Here is an 18,355-nt window from a genome sequence, read left to right as displayed (position 1 = left end):
GTGGTAAGATTGAAGACTCGTCGTCCTCAGCTGCAAATTAGAACCCCCCATTGACTCTTTCTTCTATCTCACCTTCTCTACTTCTTCCACACCCTAATCGCTAAGAAATTGCTCATGGGCTATTTATGCACGAGTAACCCTCAAGAAGAATAGCCCAAATCTCCCTCTTCGCTTCCACTTCCATGGGACTTTCAAGATTCTCTAGGTGTATGTATGTATGTATGTATGGGGAGGAGGATTACCGCTTTTACCCCTGAAAATTTAACGGAGTTAACGTTTTTACTATTCTTAGGTATGAATATTGGATCGTTTTTATCATGTACCATTTTGATATTTTTCAAAATATAAGTATGTGTTGTAGAGAAACTGAAATTGAGAGGAAATCGCTGTGTATTCTCATTGATAATAGGGACCATTTTATATAGAGGATTACAATGCATAGAATCTCAATCATACAAGGAAAGTAATAGTACATTGAATAAGAATCTAGATCCTTCTAATTTTACCCTATTATTACTAGGTCAAGTAACCTAGAGTTTGGGCCAAACACAAATTAGGGTTTTACTTGAACACTCCCCCTTGTGTTGCCCAAACGTGGTGCTTCTCTCATTGCCTCGTTAAAAACCTTGCCGAGTAACAAAAACCCAGTGAGACAAACATAACCTAAGTCGAAGGGGAAAAAGAGCACAACACACCCTTCACGTTTCGAGGTGAACATGTAGACATCTCCCCCTGATGTCTGTGTCTCCCCCTGATGACTACGATAATGGGAGTTCAGATAATTTCCGCAAGTCAATTCTTGCCACATGTTTCTCGAACGTTGATTTGGGCAATGACTTAGTAAACAAGTTTGCCACATTATCCTCATATCGAACCTAGTTCACTTTGGTATTTGAGGAGAGTCTGTTGTTGCTGATTATGCTTGGTGTTGTCGCTTTTGATGTGGCCTAGCTTCATTTCAAAATGAACAGCATTATCCTAAATGCTCGTAGGCTCATCTTGTGGTAGGCTTCAAACCACAATTTGTTCGAACATGCGTAATTATGGATCCAATCCATAAACATTCACGAACACTTCATGAAGAGCAATAATCTTTGCATGGTTCGAAGATCTAGCGACTACGGTCTGTTTTGTAGACCTCCAAGATATCACGGTCTTTTCCCATGGTGAACAATTAACCAGTTTGGGAGCGACCTTTGTGTGGGTCAGAGAGGTACCCAGCATCAGCAAAACCTTCCAAAACACTTATATCGTTTTGGGATGGGGATAGAGAACACAGGCCAGCTTTGGGGGCGTTTCTGGTGTGTGATGGGTTCGAATCCATCATCTCTCTGTAGGGATAGAACAAGTCGTACATCTCAAGTATTGAAAAATGTCTTTTACACCAATCAAAATGGCGTCGCGTTGGTGCAGAGATATACCTTAGCTAACAAGTTCACTACAAATGAGATGTCTGGTCCTGTGCATTGAGCTAAGTACAATAATGTGCCTATTGTACTCAAGTAAGGCACTTCTACCTCTAGCACATCTTCGTCATCATCCTTCAGACGAAGAGGATCATTTTCAGGATCAAGACTAAGGACGATCATGGGGATTCTTGAAGGTTTGACCTTGTCAAAATGCCTAAGCATCTATCAACACGATGCTCAAGTTCCAAACCGAGACATAATTGTGTTCTCCCAAAATCCTCCATCTCAAACTCGGATTTGAAGTGTTCAGCGGTTTTTCTTAACTCTTTAAGGGCTTCTAATGAAGATTATGTCCAACATGAACCGCGATGGAATATGAAATTTGTTATGGAAACGCGTGGGCATATCCCTTCCCAATCAAATAGTCAATTTAGCGAGCGTTTCAACCTCTTTGTAAACGCGCTCCGTGGTCTAGAGCCACGTGACTTGAGTAAATGAAGTTCACCATGAACCTTCATGTATATTCCATATCTAGATCCCTATAGAGATACGTAGTGACCACATTTGTAAGCTGCATGTTCAGTTATTCAGAAACTACCAAACTGACCGGGTAGTGGAGTGTAATGACATCCATTACGAGAGAATATATCTCATCGTAGTCAATTCCAGGGTGTTTTGTGAGGAGCCTTGCACCATAAGGCAAGATTACCATATCTTTTTCTCATCACGCTTTCTAACGAAGACCCATTAGTCAATAGGTTTTATGTTAGGAGGTGTTGGCATCACTAGCTCGAAAACCTTCCTCTTCGTTAGAGAATCCATCTTAACCTGGATCGCATCTTTCCATTTAGGCCATATTTCTCTACGTTGGCATTCATTCATCAACGGAGCATGGTTCGATATCATCAGACTCAACAAACTCATGCGCAACGAAATGCCCGACCACATCATCAATCATGATGTAGTTTCTATCCCACGTCTCATGTACACTAGTGTAATTTTCATAGAGCTCTATATTCTCAGGAATAGGTTCTGACGTTGAGGCGTCCCCCAACGATAACCATAATCCAGAAGATTCTCATGAGATGGATTTTGAGTGTCGATGATCAAAGGATTGGAGTGTGCCAAAACATCCTTCGAACCTACGGTCCTCCCATGCATCCTAGCTAGGGCTATGGCCTGTGACGCCAGAGTGCCACTCTCTTTGGCGTTGGCGCCATGCCTACCTCCATGTAGGGTGGCGATACGTCCTCTTGTAGGGATGTCTTTCCTTGCAGGTTTGTTTGCAGCATATTTGTGTGATCTCGTCACTTTAACAGGGATCGAGATGAGACATAGTGGGGACAAGCCATGACAATTCCTGTCGTTCCTGCTGAACATCTGTGTTCTTATCTCCCCCTAATGATGGGAAGACTGTCTCATCAAAGTGACAACTAGCAAATCTAGCGGTAATGAGATCATCTTGTAAGGGCATTACGTGGCGGACGATTGTTGGAGTCTCAAATCCAACGTAGTTGCCCATTCATCTGTAAGGACCCATCATAGAGCGCTGTGGTGGTGCAATTAGCACATAAATGGCTCACTCAAATATGCGTAAGTATGATACTTGTAGCCAGTCACTAGTTGTAACGCAGAGGTACATTGAGTGGCGATGGGTCGTAGACGAATTAGCATAGCTGCATGCGATATTGCATCACCCCAAGCGGATATAAGGAGATTGGTGCGTATTACCAATGTCTGGACTACCATCGTAGTCGTTTCCGTAAGACCATTTGGGTGTGTACATGGGAATGTGATGTCCAATATCAGTCCCATTGCAATATCCATCGAAAGTCTTTCGATGTAAACTCTCTAGCATAGTCAAATCCAATTGACTGAATATGATGATCCGGGGAGTGAGCCTGTTGTCATATGATATGTGCTAGGAATATAGCATAAGCAGCATTTATAGGTGGACAATGGCACAACACGTGACCAGCGTGTTTGCGTGTCAACCAACATCATGAAATATTTAAGCATTCGCAAGTTGGTTGAATCAATCCACAGAATTCCCATGGATTCTATGTAAGAACAGAATGAGTATGTTCATTTCCTTTGTATAGGATGGTCTTAGTCCTAATTTCCCTAAGGAACGGGCTTTGTAAAATGAGTGAAAGGCTTTAGAAGCAACCAATGATTATTTTGGTTAGGCCTAAGCGTCTAAAACGCTATTTGAAGCAAGTTGGTGATTGCAGCATCACCTGGGGGCCATCACCATGATGGATGCTATCTATGGTGTCATGGATAGGGACTGTGCCAGCCCCAGGCTGGTGGTGGACGGAGGCGGTGCCCTAGGCAGCAGCGTTGGTCACACTTAGTCTAGAAATCAACTTTTGATTCATGCTTCGTTTCGCTCGAAAGGAATGATGTCCATGTGAAGTGTTTAGTAGACGGATCATCATATCATGACTAGGATGATCTATCCTGTTGTGACAAAGCCAATATGTGTCTAAATCCAAGAGATCTTCTCTCATAACTTTATTGGATTAATAGCTCGAATAGCGACATAGAATCCACTAGAGTGACACATAAACTTCTCTAAGATGCTCCTTTGTTCGCAATCATTAGAGGTATTGCAAAGGAACTCATTTCCGTTCTCTACATGCGTTTTCGCATGGAATCCGTTGGCTATTCATAGGTGCAATTGGCCTTAGGAGCGTAGAGAGTTTCTGTGACAGTAATTAAGGTGCCATTTGGCAAGTGGAACTTGGGCTATTCCATGTCCTTGAATTAATACTAATGGCCCAGCCATCGTAGTCACAAAAGTCATATGCTCAGAATCAAAATTGAGTCATAAAGAACTCGAAATTTTATTCATAAGCCAACGGAGTTACATCATTGTCTCTTTGACTAAACAATATCGAATCCAAAATGATAGCTAATGCAAAACAATGGTAGTCGTCTAACTTCTTTCGGTAATTCCAAAATAAATGTGATCAGGTGAGTAGAGAGATGTCGATGGAGCAAGGCTCGCTTAAGTACCACTAATCTCATAACCTTCCTAGACATCACACTTACTTTGAGTGAGCCTACTTTGAAGAAAAATTAAACCATTGGCATTTACTACAAAAATATATGGCAATTGCCTATTACATCTCTTGGAAAAATAAAGACTTAAACAGAATTGGCGATCTATTGATCCCAGCCAGATTTGTAGTCTTCAACCCTTCACTCTAGATCATCTTCTTGATCTTCTTGTTCCATATAGTGAGCTTTTTTTGCTTCACAATATGCTTTGTAGGCGGTGACGATTTCTTCACGAGCTCTACAAATGCGTGCCTAATGATCAGACACTCCACATTGAGAACATACATCTCTTTGCTCAAACTCCATTGATTGAGGCGCTTTGAAAGCGTCATTTAGATGGCTCTTAGTGTTGGTGGCGCCACCAACATGGCCAGAGGCGTTGGCTCCCTCTCTCTTTCCACATTTACCTTTTCGGTTCCGTGTTCCCCTATTTTGGCGATTACCTTCCTAAGTAGAGCGATTATATGGACCAGAACGTCCAAATGTATTCCTAAGATTAGAGTTTCGCTCTTGGCGCCCTCTCTTTGGGGCGCGAGGGCGCGACTATAATTGGATTCCGGAATATGCTCTATTTCCACGGATCTCAAATTATAGTTCTTCACAAGGATGTTGTCATGCTTTTCAGCGACATTCATAGCTCCAATGAGCTCATGAAACCTTGTGATTCGTCTTGCACTAACATCAATTCGATAGTTCTTAGCAACCATCAATGCAGAGACAAGGAAAGTAGAGAGAGCCTTCTCAATCAACATCGCATTTGTGATCTCTTTACCACAGAATTCCATTAAGGATTTAATGCGAAGTGCTTCCGAGTTGTAGTCAAGAACTGACTTGAAATCACAGAAGCGGAGGCTATGCCATCTCACTTCTAGGTCAGGAAGTAGGGAGTCACGGACGTTGCCAAATCTATCTTCGAGTGAAATCCACAACCTTCTGGGGTCTTCTTCATTCATACACTCGTACTGGAGCGAATCATCCATATGACGAGTCATTAGGATGATAGCTTTCGCCTTATTTACCTCTAAGGCTACTCTATTTGCTTCCAAAGCTTGAGCTTGCTCAACAGTTAGCATGTCCTGGCTAGGCTCGAGAATTGTATCCAAGATTCCATAGGCCTTGAGATGTTGGCAGATATCACGAACCCACCTGTGATATTCAGAGCTAGTTGTTCCCAATGGAGCAAAGTTCAATTTGTTCAGGTTACTCATCCTAAAAGAGAACAAGAAATTATGGTTACTTTAGGAGCAAAAAAGGCTACCACGAAAACAATAAAATTTCTGAGCGTAGTCGCTTCCAAGAAGTTCGATTCCAAGAGGGGTTGGATTAGATCGAAACAATAATATTTGCGGTCGATCGTTTTATCTCAACAAACTCTAAGTTTGGAGAACTCTACAAGCTCCAAGCTTGGAGTGAGTACGAACTCTCACAGTTCAGCTTAATTTGGTCTTCCCTATGATAAAGAAAGGGGGGTAGAAGAAGGGAGGTTGCAAATCCCCGAAAAAGAAGAGAAATTAAATTTAAAAACTCTAAAAAAACGGGAACGTTTAGTAAAAAATACCTCGAAATAGGTCGCCGAAAAATTTCACATAAAAAAGTCGCCGGAAAATGGCCGGAAAGTCGCCAGTTTTTGAAGTTTTTCTTCTGGTTCCTAAAACTTCAGATCAGTGAGCTTCTACTATCAAAATTTGGTGGAAATTGGAGGTCCGGAAGATGGTGAACCGGTGGAATATTTGCTGCGAGTTATATGGAGCTTTCGGTGGCCGGTTCGGTGGGTTTCCGGCCGGTTCTTGGGGTGACGCCGCCTGTTCTGGATTCCTGGAATCGATTTCTTGAATGTGTGAGGTGGAGGCAGAAAAGGCTTCAAGGTTTTGTATTCGGATTCAAGGTTTTTAGTTTCTTGAATCAGGGTTTGGCTATTTGTTTCAGGGTTAGGGCTTCGTGTTGATAACGTGTTGTAGAGAAACTGAAATTGAGAGGAAATCGCTATGTATTCTCATTGATAATAGGAGCCTCTTTATATAGAGAATTACAATGCATAGAATCTCAATCATACAAGGAAATTAATCGTACATTGAATAGGAATCTAGATCTTTCTAATTTAACCCTATTATCATTAGGTCAAGTAACCTAGAGTTTGGGCCAAACACAAATTAAAATTTTACTTGAACAATATGAAAATTAATAGTCTGAAACTGTTTTAAGGATTTTCCTTATATCTAATAAAATCTGCAACAACTATGTATGAAATCATTTGTACGGGAGGCTTCAAATTCCAACTAGGAGCGACAGCTACAAAACTAAAAGAAAAAGAAAGAAGCCTTTGTATTTTCCCGCTTCGACCAAACCCTACTACTGGATCGTTTTCCCGCCAAATTTGCTCTCGTCTCAAATCGACTCTCTCTCTCTCTCACTCACTCTTTTACTCCATTTCTGGATTAACCATATCACCACCATTCACTGCGCAGTCCTCATGGCGGAGGCTGCAAAGAGAGACCTCCAAACACTGTTTGGGCAAACACCCAAGAGATCCTCCAAGTCCGGATCGGATCCCAAATCCTCATCGCCTTCTCTCGCTCCTCCTCCTACTCCGCTCTCCGCCACTCCTCGCCGATCCACGCGCCGCACCTCCCTACACTTCGATGCCCTCCCTCCTCCTCCGACGACTACACTAGTCGAAGATCCGGCAAAGAAACCAAAGAGGAAGAGGAAAACCCCCAAATCTGGAGCCGACAATTCGACGATTTACCATGTCAACACCCCCAAATCTGCTGCCCAAGGCAAGAAATTGAAGCAAGAGGAGGAGGAAAAGTTGACTACAGTTGAAGCCGAGTTCTCGCCGGTGTCGCCGGAGCAATCCGAGAAGAAGAAAAGGAAGAGAGGCCATGAGAGGAAGGTGGTTACAACGCGCGGTGGTGTGGCTAGCAAGAAGAGGCAGGTGTTTTACAAGAAGGTTGTGTATGACGAGGGTGAGTTTGAGGTTGGTGATGATGTGTATGTGAAAAGGAGAGAGGATGCGAGCTCCGACGAGGAAGTGGTTCAGGTGGAGCAATGTAGGGTTTGCTTCAAGTCTGGGAAGGCTGTGATGATTGAGTGCGATGATTGTTTGGGTGGGTTCCATTTGAAATGCTTGAAGCCTCCCTTGAAGGAGGTTCCTGAAGGAGATTGGGTGTGCGGTTTTTGTGAGGCTCGCAAATTGGGGAAAGAGGTCCAGCTTCCTACTCCCCCTCAAGGGAAGAAATTACGTAGGACATTTCGAGAGAAGCTTCTCTCAAGCGATTTGTGGGCTGCCCGCATTGAAAGGTAGATAGATGCTAATTTGCTCTTGTTGAGTATATGATGCATCTGTTTTCTTTTTCTTTTTCTTTGGTTGTAATGTTTGTGATTTTGGGATTGTGTTTTTGGAGTCGTGCAGTATATGGAAAGAAGTTGACGGTAGCTATTGGTGTCGTGTGCGTTGGTATGTTATCCCGGAAGAGACTGCTGCCGGAAGACAAGCTCATAATCTGAGGAGGGAGATTTATCGCACAAATGATTTTGCCAACATTGAGGTAATACATGATGTCTAGTTTATCATTCATTTGAACTAAAGCACTGCTCTTTTCATTCGCAATTCCATTTCGCTTTGTATGAGCTTTGCTCTCGTTGTTATCAACTCTTAATTATAATCATTCTAAGGTGTTCTGGTTGTATATATGGGTGTTGAGTGAACCATAGGTCTTCATATTTTCAAATTCTGTGATGAAATGCATGTCTAAATGCTTCACATGGATATTTTAATAGCTTTTTTCAATGATATGGTTCAAAAAGTTATCAAACATAAGTTCATGTGATTGCTGCCAAACATTTTAAGCATTTACAATTTGAACACTCTATTTACTATTTGAGTGGTGATGGTAGTAGGACTAGAGCTTCAGCCTTATCAGATTATTAAAGGTTCATGTGGAGTGCCTATGAAAAGTTTGAGTAAAAGAAATAAATATGAACAGTGTTTTGGCAGATGATCTCTGTAAATGTAATCCAGATGGAAGGTTCTCATTTTTGTTCCCCTACCATTGTTTGCTTCAAGCAATCCTTGATTTTCTTTTTACTATGGGGTAATAGGTTCTTGCTACATATTAGTCATTAATGTACTTATAATTTTGATCTCCTGTCTGTTCTTATTATTGTCTCTTTTTGAATCAGAAACTGTATTATAGAGAGTTTGAAAATGCTATCCCTAAGTTCACAACTTTGCTAATTCATTTTTTTACAGATGGAATCTATTCTTCAACATTGTTTTGTGATGAACCCTAAAGAATATGCCAAAGCCAATGAAGGGGATGATGTCTTCTTATGCGAATATGAATATGATATTCACTGGTACAGTTTCAAGCGTCTTGCAGAAATTGACGATGATGAAAAGGTAAGCATATTATGAAATCACCCACACCATTGTATACATTTCCAAATGGTTTAAAGTTCACTTGAAATTTGTGTCTTATCAACCACTTGGCAGGATGATGATGATGATGCTGAGAGTGATGAAGATTGGAAATGTGGCAAAGACTCAGACTCTGATACAGAAGAAGATGTTGAGTTTGAAGAAGAGAGCACAAAGAATATACTGGCTAAACCATCTCGAGCTCATGAGTTGGCTGCAGTATGGGCGCTTCTTTATTTTATCTCAGGCTTGTGACTTTAATTTGTTTTCTGCCCGAAATTAAACTAGTCGATTATGTATCTACAGAATTCACATAAGGGGCGGTTCTTTGGACTTCAAAAGATTGGAATGAAGAAAATCCCCGAGCATGTTAGATGCCATAAGCAGACTGCTCTTGAAAGAGCAAAATCAACACTTCTGTTGGCATCATTGCCTAAGTCTTTACCTTGCAGGGATAAGTATGTAAGAATCAGTGCATTGAAGGTTTTCTTTGATGTTCATTATTTTAACAGTTTAATGATGGATACCTGCTTTTACGCAGAGAAATGTTGGAGATAAGTGCATTCATCAAGGGTGCCATCTCTGATGATAAATGTCTTGGACGTTGCCTCTATATTCACGGTGTTCCTGGAACTGGAAAGGTAATGTTAGTTCTATTCTTTAAATATATAGCTACATTAGTTTAGAAAGCCTATAGATTTCATTCTTTGTACTTTTTAAGCATGAAACAACTTTTACTAATTCCCTACGTTCATTTTTTTTTTGGTGTAACTGCAGACTATGAGTGTACTGGCAGTAATGAGGAATTTGAGGTCTGAAGTTGATGCTGGAAGTTTAAGACCTTACTGTTTTGTGGAGATAAATGGTTTAAAGTTGGCAGCACCTGAGAATATCTACAGGGTAAATTTGATTTACACTGATGCTCGTATGCTTATCAAGATTGATACTGCTGTTTTCCTGTAATATAGCTTATGTTTGCACAGGTTATATATGAAGCGTTAAGTGGGCATCGAGTTGGTTGGAAAAAGGCTCTCCACTTGCTAAATGAGCGATTTTCTGATGGAAAGAAATTCGGCAAAGAGGATGACAAACCTTGTATTCTTCTTATTGATGAACTTGATCTTCTTGTGACCAGAAACCAATCGGTAACAATTTTCTTCTCTAGTTGGTACCTTCTCCATTTTGTGATGTAAATATTTGTTAGTAATTATTCTAGACATGTGCCGTACAACATTCTTTAATACTCCGAGTATTCTTTAAATATACAAATGTTAATGAAGTCCTCTTTTGGTTTCAGGTTCTCTATAACATTCTTGACTGGCCTACTAAGCCACACTCAAAATTAGTTGTAATAGGTATACTTTTAGTTTTCACTTGTTAGATTATGATTGCATTTTTACAGCAAGCAGTGATGTTTCTTTTCTCAGATATCAGGAATAAAATTAGAAATTGTTATTGTAAAAAGAATGATGTTGACCATGGTATGATGTTGACTACATCCTTAACTCTTTCTAATAAAATATATATTTCAGGCATAGCAAATACCATGGATCTTCCGGAAAAGTTGCTTCCGCGTATTTCAAGTCGAATGGGAATCCAAAGGCTTTGCTTTGGCCCCTATAATTACCAGCAGCTTCAAGAGATCATTTCGAGTCGGCTTAGAGGAATTGATGCATTTGAAAAACAAGCTATAGAGTTCGCTTCAAGAAAGGTTGGTGTATCTTTTCTGTTTCATCAGGAGATTCAATTTGACCCTCGATCTTTGACATTATATAAACATGTTTCTAGGTAGCAGCTATTTCAGGAGATGCTCGTCGTGCATTGGAAATATGCAGGCGTGCAGCTGAAATCAAAGATTACCGCATAAAGAAGCTAATTTCAACTCCCAACAATGCTTCTAAAGGTATACATTCTTCAACTATTGATTACCAGACTGACTTCTTCACAGATTGATGCTTTGAAATAAAAAGATTTTGATTTGAAGGATCACTATCTTTTGGTCTCTGTCCTGTACACCTCTGCACGCCATTTAAATTATATGACCATGTTTGATAAGTTTCTACTGCTGGATAATTCTAGTTGACAGAACTAATTTTTCCTTTTCCGGTTTTACATTGTCCGGTAGTGCAAGTGTGTGAAGAATATGTTGCGACCAATTACATAACTGACTAATTTCCATTATAACAATTTAACTTATCACTTGATAATAAGGTAGTAAAAACTACTGGTCATCCAAAATCCAAATCCATCTTGAAGTGCAAGTGTTGCCTCTTTTATTTTTGTTGAAGAAAATAAACAAATAAATAAATAGATAAGTATTGTGCTTCTACTTGAAGTCTGCTTCTACCATTGATTACTATAAACAATGCTAAATGAGGAAGATAAATCAAGTACGCATGCTCAAGTGGTCTATATCGACTTTACTTTCTATGGAGGCCATTTTTAGATAGAAGGCATAGATGCATTGAAGTGTGAGTATTTGTGTTCTGGAAATTACCTGCCCTTTCCGATACAACCCATACAAATTTGGCTATCTCTCCATGCTTTGACATAGCTATTTGTGACTAGTTCAGACTGCTGATACTTTGTTCTGATGTGCTGTAAGCCTGTCACTTTCCCAGCCTCACTGTACTTACCATAACTGTCTCCAAAAAGCTTGACATATTTAACCCAGGAATTAGAATTATTTACTTCTTTTCTTTCTTGTATCTTGAAGTCTTGAAATAAGAATAGAAAAAGAAAAAGAAGAAATTCTCTGTTGCCTGATTGTTTAGACAAAACACCGTCATCTTTTGCAGTTCTCACAATATGTTCTTTCTTTGTTGGACGTGTTATATTCTTCTCCTGTAGCTTCAGTGCTTGTTCCTTACAGGATTTATATGTTTTAACTCTGCAGAAAAAGCACTTGTTGGTATGGCAGAGGTTGAAGCAGCCATACAAGAAATGTTCCAGGCACCTCATATCCAGGCGAGTATCTGTTCTTGAAACTTCATTTATTTTAATGGTAATTATATCTTAAAAGACAGAACTAATGCTCTTCAATGAGGTGTATAGCACAGTGATTGTAATAGTTTGATGAATGAGATCTATCTGGACAGGAGTATATATGGGTGTCTCAAAAAGATAAAAATTGTTGCAGTTAAGAGTTGATATTCCTGGAAGCAGATAGAATTTGCTAAATCTTATATGACTACTATTCCTTGCAGGTGATGAAAACTTGTTCCAAACTGGGTAAAATCTATTTGACTGCTATGGTGTATGAACTCTATAAAACAGGAATGGGTGAAACTACTTTCGAAAAGGTGAGTTTCTTTAGCTTTTCCCTGAATGATATGTCTTATCACTCTTTTGTATGGTGCATTCAAATTCTTTGTGTTTAAATTTTAGTATTTACCACCTATGGTGATACTCATTAGGCTTGACAATTCAGATGCCGGCGAATAGAATCTTTACCCTGGGAAACTGGACAACCATCAATGTGAATCACAAATGAAAACCAAATTATTTTTCTTTTGGTCCACCAGTCCCTTTCTTGCATTCACTGTAGAATTCTAGCATAGGAGGTTTGGGATTGTTTGTATTATGTTCTCATCGAAGTTATGTTTTGCATTGCAGTTGGCAATGACTGTTTATAATCTGTGTACAAGCAATGGAGAAGCATTTCCTGGACATGATACGCTGTTAAAAGTCGGGTAAGGCGTACTAATCTGAGCTTATACATGTGGCATAACATAATTTATTGACCATCTAAGAGGCCAAAACCATTTCTATGCATGTCATTTTGAAACAATGATGAAAATATGGTTATAGTATCTTTAGTGACATGCAAAAGATTCATTGCTGATGTACCTGAAAGGTTATTTTAGGTTAGGTTCCCTTTCCATTTTATCTTCTTAGATGGTGTATAAGGCTGCATGTGGAAATTGCTTTACTTTCATTACATCTATGATTTTCAAATGCTATATATAGTGATTATACAAAAGAACTGATATCACGAGTGTCTGCAGTTGTCTTTTAAAGAAATAGCTTTATTAATTATATCCTAACATGATATGCAATTCTTTGTAACTTTTTAATTTATTTTTTTAATTTATTATTTTGGCAGTTGTAAGCTTGGTGAATGCAGAATTATTCTATGTGAATCAGGAGCAAAGCACAGATTGCAGAAGTTACAGCTCAACTTTCCAAGGTTTGTTCTCTATCAAGTCTTTGTAATCACCGATTAGACAGTCACCGCAGGTCATCCTTATATTAGTGATTGTATAACAGTAGTCAAATATTATGTCATAGAGAGCATCTTGCATTTTAAATATTTGTGTCATACCATGACCAGAATAGGTACACCCCCCACCAAAACTGCAGCTGTCAATTTGTATTCACATTTTACTTAACCCAAGAACACAAAATTGTTGTTTGCATTTTACTTCACCCATCCATATTACTGCACTGCCATAAAAAAATCATTGGATTGCGATTTAATATGATTCTATCGGCTATCTTTCAGCGACGATGTAGCATTTGCACTGAAGGAAAGCAAGGAACTACCTTGGTTGGCCAAGTATCTCTGATGCTGGACTCAGCTATTTTGTATTCTTCATTTGAGGAACAGTTTTGACCCTGATTAATTGATTATTGTCTTTATTTTCTTTCTAGTTATATTCAAAAAATATTTATTATACCATGTATTTCTTCTTTCAACTCAAAAATTCTGAGGGAAAAACGTTGAAGAATATTTATTTGATGGGAAAGATATTACTAAATGTATCATTTGACGCTAATTCTTCTATGCATATTATTGAATGATTTTATCCAGGTTATATTAGCATAGGTTGTTGAAACGAGCACGTTCAACTGTACTAGCTTTCTGATGGTAAATCTGTGCTATTTATTTACCAAGAATCCCAAATGTTGGTCCATCTTGCCAATTTCTCAGAGGGAATGTCTTAAGAAATCCTTGTCAACTTTCCATCAAAATCCGTTACTAATTTTACTTCCTCAGTAAAACTCTCATATCCATAGACGCATATAAACCGAAATTTCCCGATTTACAAACGTCAACTATTGTTCCTCTGGTTATGCTTACCCAAGAAAATAATGACCTCGTTCGTATGTCAAACTGGCCAAAACGGGTCTTATCATCTTGTCATGGGATACATTATCACACCAAGATAGAATAACAAATTTGGAACAAACGACTCAACTTGAAAAATGACCATTACCTGTTATGCTAAGAGCCTAATAATACAAATTAGCAAAGGTCATTTTCAAAGGGTTCAGTTTCACAAATACGATGGTAAGACAAGGAGTGCTCTCTCCCTAGGCTTTTTTGTTTGTATATAGTAGTACAAACATATACAAACATATCAGAGAAAGGTGTCAAACAAACCAATGTCATGATGACAATCTGATAAAGACCACCAATATCAGTGAGTTGCAACAAACGCAAATTTCCAAAGTCCTATTTCCCCTCCCCCAAGCAACCCTTCAAGAGTAGTCATACAGTGATATGCTCTTGTCATCAGAGACACTAGCAAGTCTGCCAGGCATACCTCCAGGTCGAAAGGCCACTCCCCAGACTTGGTCATTATGGTTGCTCATTGTTTGCACAGCTGCCTTCATGCCAATATCCCACAGCTTCACAGTTCTATCACTCGAACCAGTTGCAAGGGCTGCCCCATCTGTGCTTGCATCAACACTCAAGACCCAGCCGTTATGCCCTGACATGGACCCAACCTGGGTTTTCCCCTCAGCATCATACATGTGCACATGTTGATCGTCCGAGCCAGTGAAGAGTAACCGCGGTTCAACAGGGGAAAACACAAGAGACCTCACGGGCATGCAGTGGCCTTCCAGGTGGTGCAGGAACTTGCCGCGATCTGTGTCGAAAACAGAAACGGTTCCATCCATGGAGCCACAAGCTATGCGTCTCCCATCAGGACTCCAGGCAACCGATAGCACAAACTTCTTGCTGCTGCTTTTGTCAGCAGGCTTGGTTCCTTCTGGGCGAGGAATCGACAATGTGGCAACCAGGTTCCACGTGCTGGTGTCCCAGACCTTTACTGAGGCACTGCCACCACCGGCCGCGGCTAGCATGGTACCCTGCTCACAAGCCACAGATTAGCATCACTTTAACCTTTTGAATTTAAACAAAGGGGTATGCTGTAATACTTCAAAAGGTAAAGCACATTCTTTTAGTCATTGTGTTTTGACTCGAATTTGTCAGCGTCTATTACTTCATCAGCACTTCGAGCATATTTCTTAATTTTCATCAGTTAACCATACCAATTGGTCCATGAAGATGCTCCACTAACAAAATTTAAAATTAACTCGAAAACACAAGAACCAACTTGGTAATTTGAAAGTGTCTTTGAGTCAAAGGCACATACCTCCAAACTTGTTTTCAAAAACAAATGCTAGCAACTTGTAATGCTACAGAAACTAAAACCGATCTCAAACTCCAAAAGTACCAAGTGATAATTTTTCACTTGACATATTTGGTTTCCTTGTGTTCATATTCAAATTTACTAAGACATTCACTCAGTAAAGCAGTAAATAAACCAAACCCAAGCCCTAATTTTGAAAAGAGAAAATCCAAAAGGCAATGTGTACCTGGGGATTGAAGCGTAATTGCCAGACTTCGGAGGGCGGCGCCTCGAAACTGGCGATGGTGGTGTTGGAGTCAACGTCGAAGATCCTAACGAAGCTATCAAGCGAAGCAGAGGCGGCGATGAAGCCCAAGGGGTGAGCCGCCACGGAAGCCACGCCGAGGCAGTGTCCGGTCATCTTTCCCCGGTTCACCAGCTCGTCCGGTTGCCATAGCCGAACGGTCTCGTCGAGTGACCCGGTTAACAACAAAGCGGGTCGGGCTTCGGTCGCCGGAACCCAGGTGATGGCCCATACCGACTCGTCGTGAGCGTCGTCGATTGATTTGAGTCCTGCGAGCTTCATCGGTGCCTTGGGTGTTCAACACTTCACTCTCTAGGTTTTTATTCAACTCTCTGGTAAATCTTGGACTTGGATCGCTTCAAAAATTCAGAGGATAAAGGCGAGCCCAGAGATTTTATGTCTCTAGACCCGGCCCAAATGACTGACTAATTTATTTTTACGGTTAAATTTAGAGTAATTTGAATCAAGGTCCAATTTTGTAGTTTAATAATTGACTAGCGTGCGGAAGGGCCGCCCTCGCGCATGCGTATGGTCTTTCCTTTTTTGTTACTCATGTTTGAAATGTTACTCATAAGTGCAATATAATTTATGTGTTGCATATCACCTAATAACTCTAACCCCATACAAATATTATAAAATATTGTAGCGCAATCCATTAGTAAAAAAACATAAAACTTTGTACAAACATATACAGAGCTTAAGAGTATTGAAATTGGTTAACTACCACAAAATACAAACATATTTAAAGGAAAAGAAACAGAGCTTAAGAGTACATACTGTGCATGCTTCTTTTTGTTCCACTCTTTCAAAATAAGTTTACTGAGATAAGCAGTGTACATTTATGTGTTGTGTGGTAACAATAATTGAATAAAAAGAAGAAGTAAAAGACAAATTAATTTAATTACTTTAGATTTGTTAAGCTTACCCCTTGTTTGACCGAACCGATGAACATACCAATTTCCCCCTTTTTTAGTTGTAGAATATACTCATAGGGCTGACTTTGCCATCTTGTACACGGACCTATCTCTTGGGTTCATGTTGGCATACTTGTCCATGTGCCACCATACATCATAGCATTGCTAAACTTCGCCGCACATTGTGGCAAAGAATCGAAACTTACGAAAATCTTCATTCGCTGTGAATTCAGACATTAATCAAATTTCAAAAAATTAAATTTTCGGACTATGAAAACTATAAAGTAATTTGAAGAGGAAACCCTTACTTATTTTAAACTTTGGCTCATACGAGTCAACTCCTACTATTAGCAGACCAGGCAAGTGAACGCATATGTTGGTTGAGCCTCTACCAGGTATATAGAGAAGGCAAAGTTCCATGGACCGCTTCTTTGAGACATCTTCCACTATGATTTTCCAGCAAACGATAGGAAAGTATATATCATTGATACATTTAGAACGAGTGCCAATTTAAACCCTGAAAAGAAACATTGTTAGTATAGAATAAGCAGGGATCGTTCAACCCGGGGATTGAGGGTACAACATGCAATAAACGAAATCAAGAGATAAAGAATATACATCACACAAAATTTATTAGAAACCACATACAAATTCACACGAAAATCACAAGTAATTTACACACATTTAACAAATCTAAAGACTTTTACCGGAAAGAATCAAGACTTCTTCTTGTTATTCAATTATTGTTATTGTATTTTTTTTCCTCTCTCTCTTGTAGCATGTAGCTGTATATCAGTTGGATAATGAAAACAGAGAAAATGATTATCATCTTTTCCTCTTTTGTAGGATGCGGTTGGATAATGACAACTGAGAAAATGATTATCATAGAAGAAGGTTGAAATGTGTGAAGGCCTCATATGCTGTCATGCGCACAAGATCCGAGTATGCTTTAGAAGAATTAGGGAAGTGGGATAAGATCTTACTGAAGGATGCCGTGACTTGAACATGGAGAGGGCTGCCCTTGAAGACCCATACACAGGTGGAGAATTTTTTGTGTTTGTCTGGGATTTATTAAGCAAGAGCTTCCACATAGAACCTACACGCAAAGTTATGGATGCTTATAAGGACTACCATCAAACTCGGATTGCTAACCTGCAAAAAGCAATTTTCATCCTCTATGCTGAGGATGTCGATGAAAGTGATATAAGGTATTGGTTTATATAACTACGATGCAACATTTATTCAGGAATCTATATGATCTTCAAGCACTCTCTTTTCAGCTGACCTTTCTTTCTAGTTTTCACTCTTTGGATTTCATTTGCACGGACTGCAGTAGTTTTATTCAAAAAGCTTCCGCTTCCAGTTTTCATTTTTACGTTCCAGTTTCGCTTTTGAATTTTTCTGTAATGTTCAATAGCTAGGAATAATCCATGATTGTGTTGCTTGATATGACCATGTATCTAGAATTTTTGTGTTACTCACTGCAGTCATTACTCTCTAAAATTATTGAGTAAGATCATTCATAAGTAATAAACTCGCATAAATTAATGCATCATTCAGGATTCAGTAGGGTGTAAATGCATTTTGCATAAGGATTACGGGACAATGGTATATATTTATATATAGGAACTTTCTCAGGAACGGACGTCCGTTTCCTAAGCTTAGGAACGGATTTCCATTTTTTCCCACTTTTCAATCACACATTCACATCTTAACCTTTTAGTTTTTAGGTCCTAATGTATAGATCACTTATGCAAATTTTCAGCCAAATTGATGATTGTTAAGGCATCCAAAACTGCAATTTACACAAAGGAACCGAATCTGTCGAACCGGAACCGTTCATGTACATTGTTGTAAATTGCAGTTTTGAATGCCTTAAG

At 39.5% G+C, this 18,355-nt stretch overlaps 2 protein-coding genes and 1 non-coding gene across 3 annotated transcripts; 2 read left to right on the top strand and 1 right to left on the bottom strand.

The window, feature by feature from the left end:
* Positions 1–6,820: 6,820 nt before the first annotated feature.
* On the top strand, positions 6,821–13,703 carry LOC112193206 (origin of replication complex subunit 1A). Its single transcript, XM_024333280.2, has 16 exons — positions 6,821–7,775; positions 7,888–8,023; positions 8,728–8,877; positions 8,971–9,114; positions 9,202–9,353; positions 9,437–9,536; positions 9,673–9,795; positions 9,879–10,040; positions 10,193–10,250; positions 10,428–10,606; positions 10,684–10,798; positions 11,792–11,862; positions 12,102–12,197; positions 12,511–12,587; positions 13,001–13,084; positions 13,400–13,703. Exons 1-16 carry the CDS (start codon positions 6,946–6,948, stop codon positions 13,461–13,463), a joined length of 2,541 nt encoding a protein of 846 aa, XP_024189048.1. The 5' UTR covers positions 6,821–6,945; the 3' UTR covers positions 13,464–13,703.
* LOC112195603 lies at positions 8,785–8,862 on the top strand. The gene has a single exon (XR_002934656.1). It is a non-coding gene; the product is annotated as a small nucleolar RNA snoR28 (small nucleolar RNA).
* A 363-nt stretch (positions 13,704–14,066) lies between the features above and the next one.
* On the bottom strand, positions 14,067–15,919 carry LOC112193208 (WD repeat-containing protein VIP3). The gene is made up of 2 exons (XM_024333281.2): positions 15,505–15,919; positions 14,067–14,994 (listed from the first exon to the last, which is right to left on the bottom strand). The coding sequence occupies exons 1-2, from the start codon at positions 15,841–15,843 to the stop codon at positions 14,380–14,382; spliced, it is 954 nt and encodes a 317-aa protein (XP_024189049.1). The 5' UTR covers positions 15,844–15,919; the 3' UTR covers positions 14,067–14,379.
* Positions 15,920–18,355: the final 2,436 nt, after the last annotated feature.

This window comes from Rosa chinensis, chromosome 3 (assembly GCF_002994745.2).
Source record: "Rosa chinensis cultivar Old Blush chromosome 3, RchiOBHm-V2, whole genome shotgun sequence".
Lineage (NCBI taxonomy): Eukaryota > Viridiplantae > Streptophyta > Magnoliopsida > Rosales > Rosaceae > Rosa > Rosa chinensis.
The sequence above is the reverse complement of the archived record's forward strand: the minus strand, read 5'-3'. Positions and strand labels throughout refer to the sequence as shown.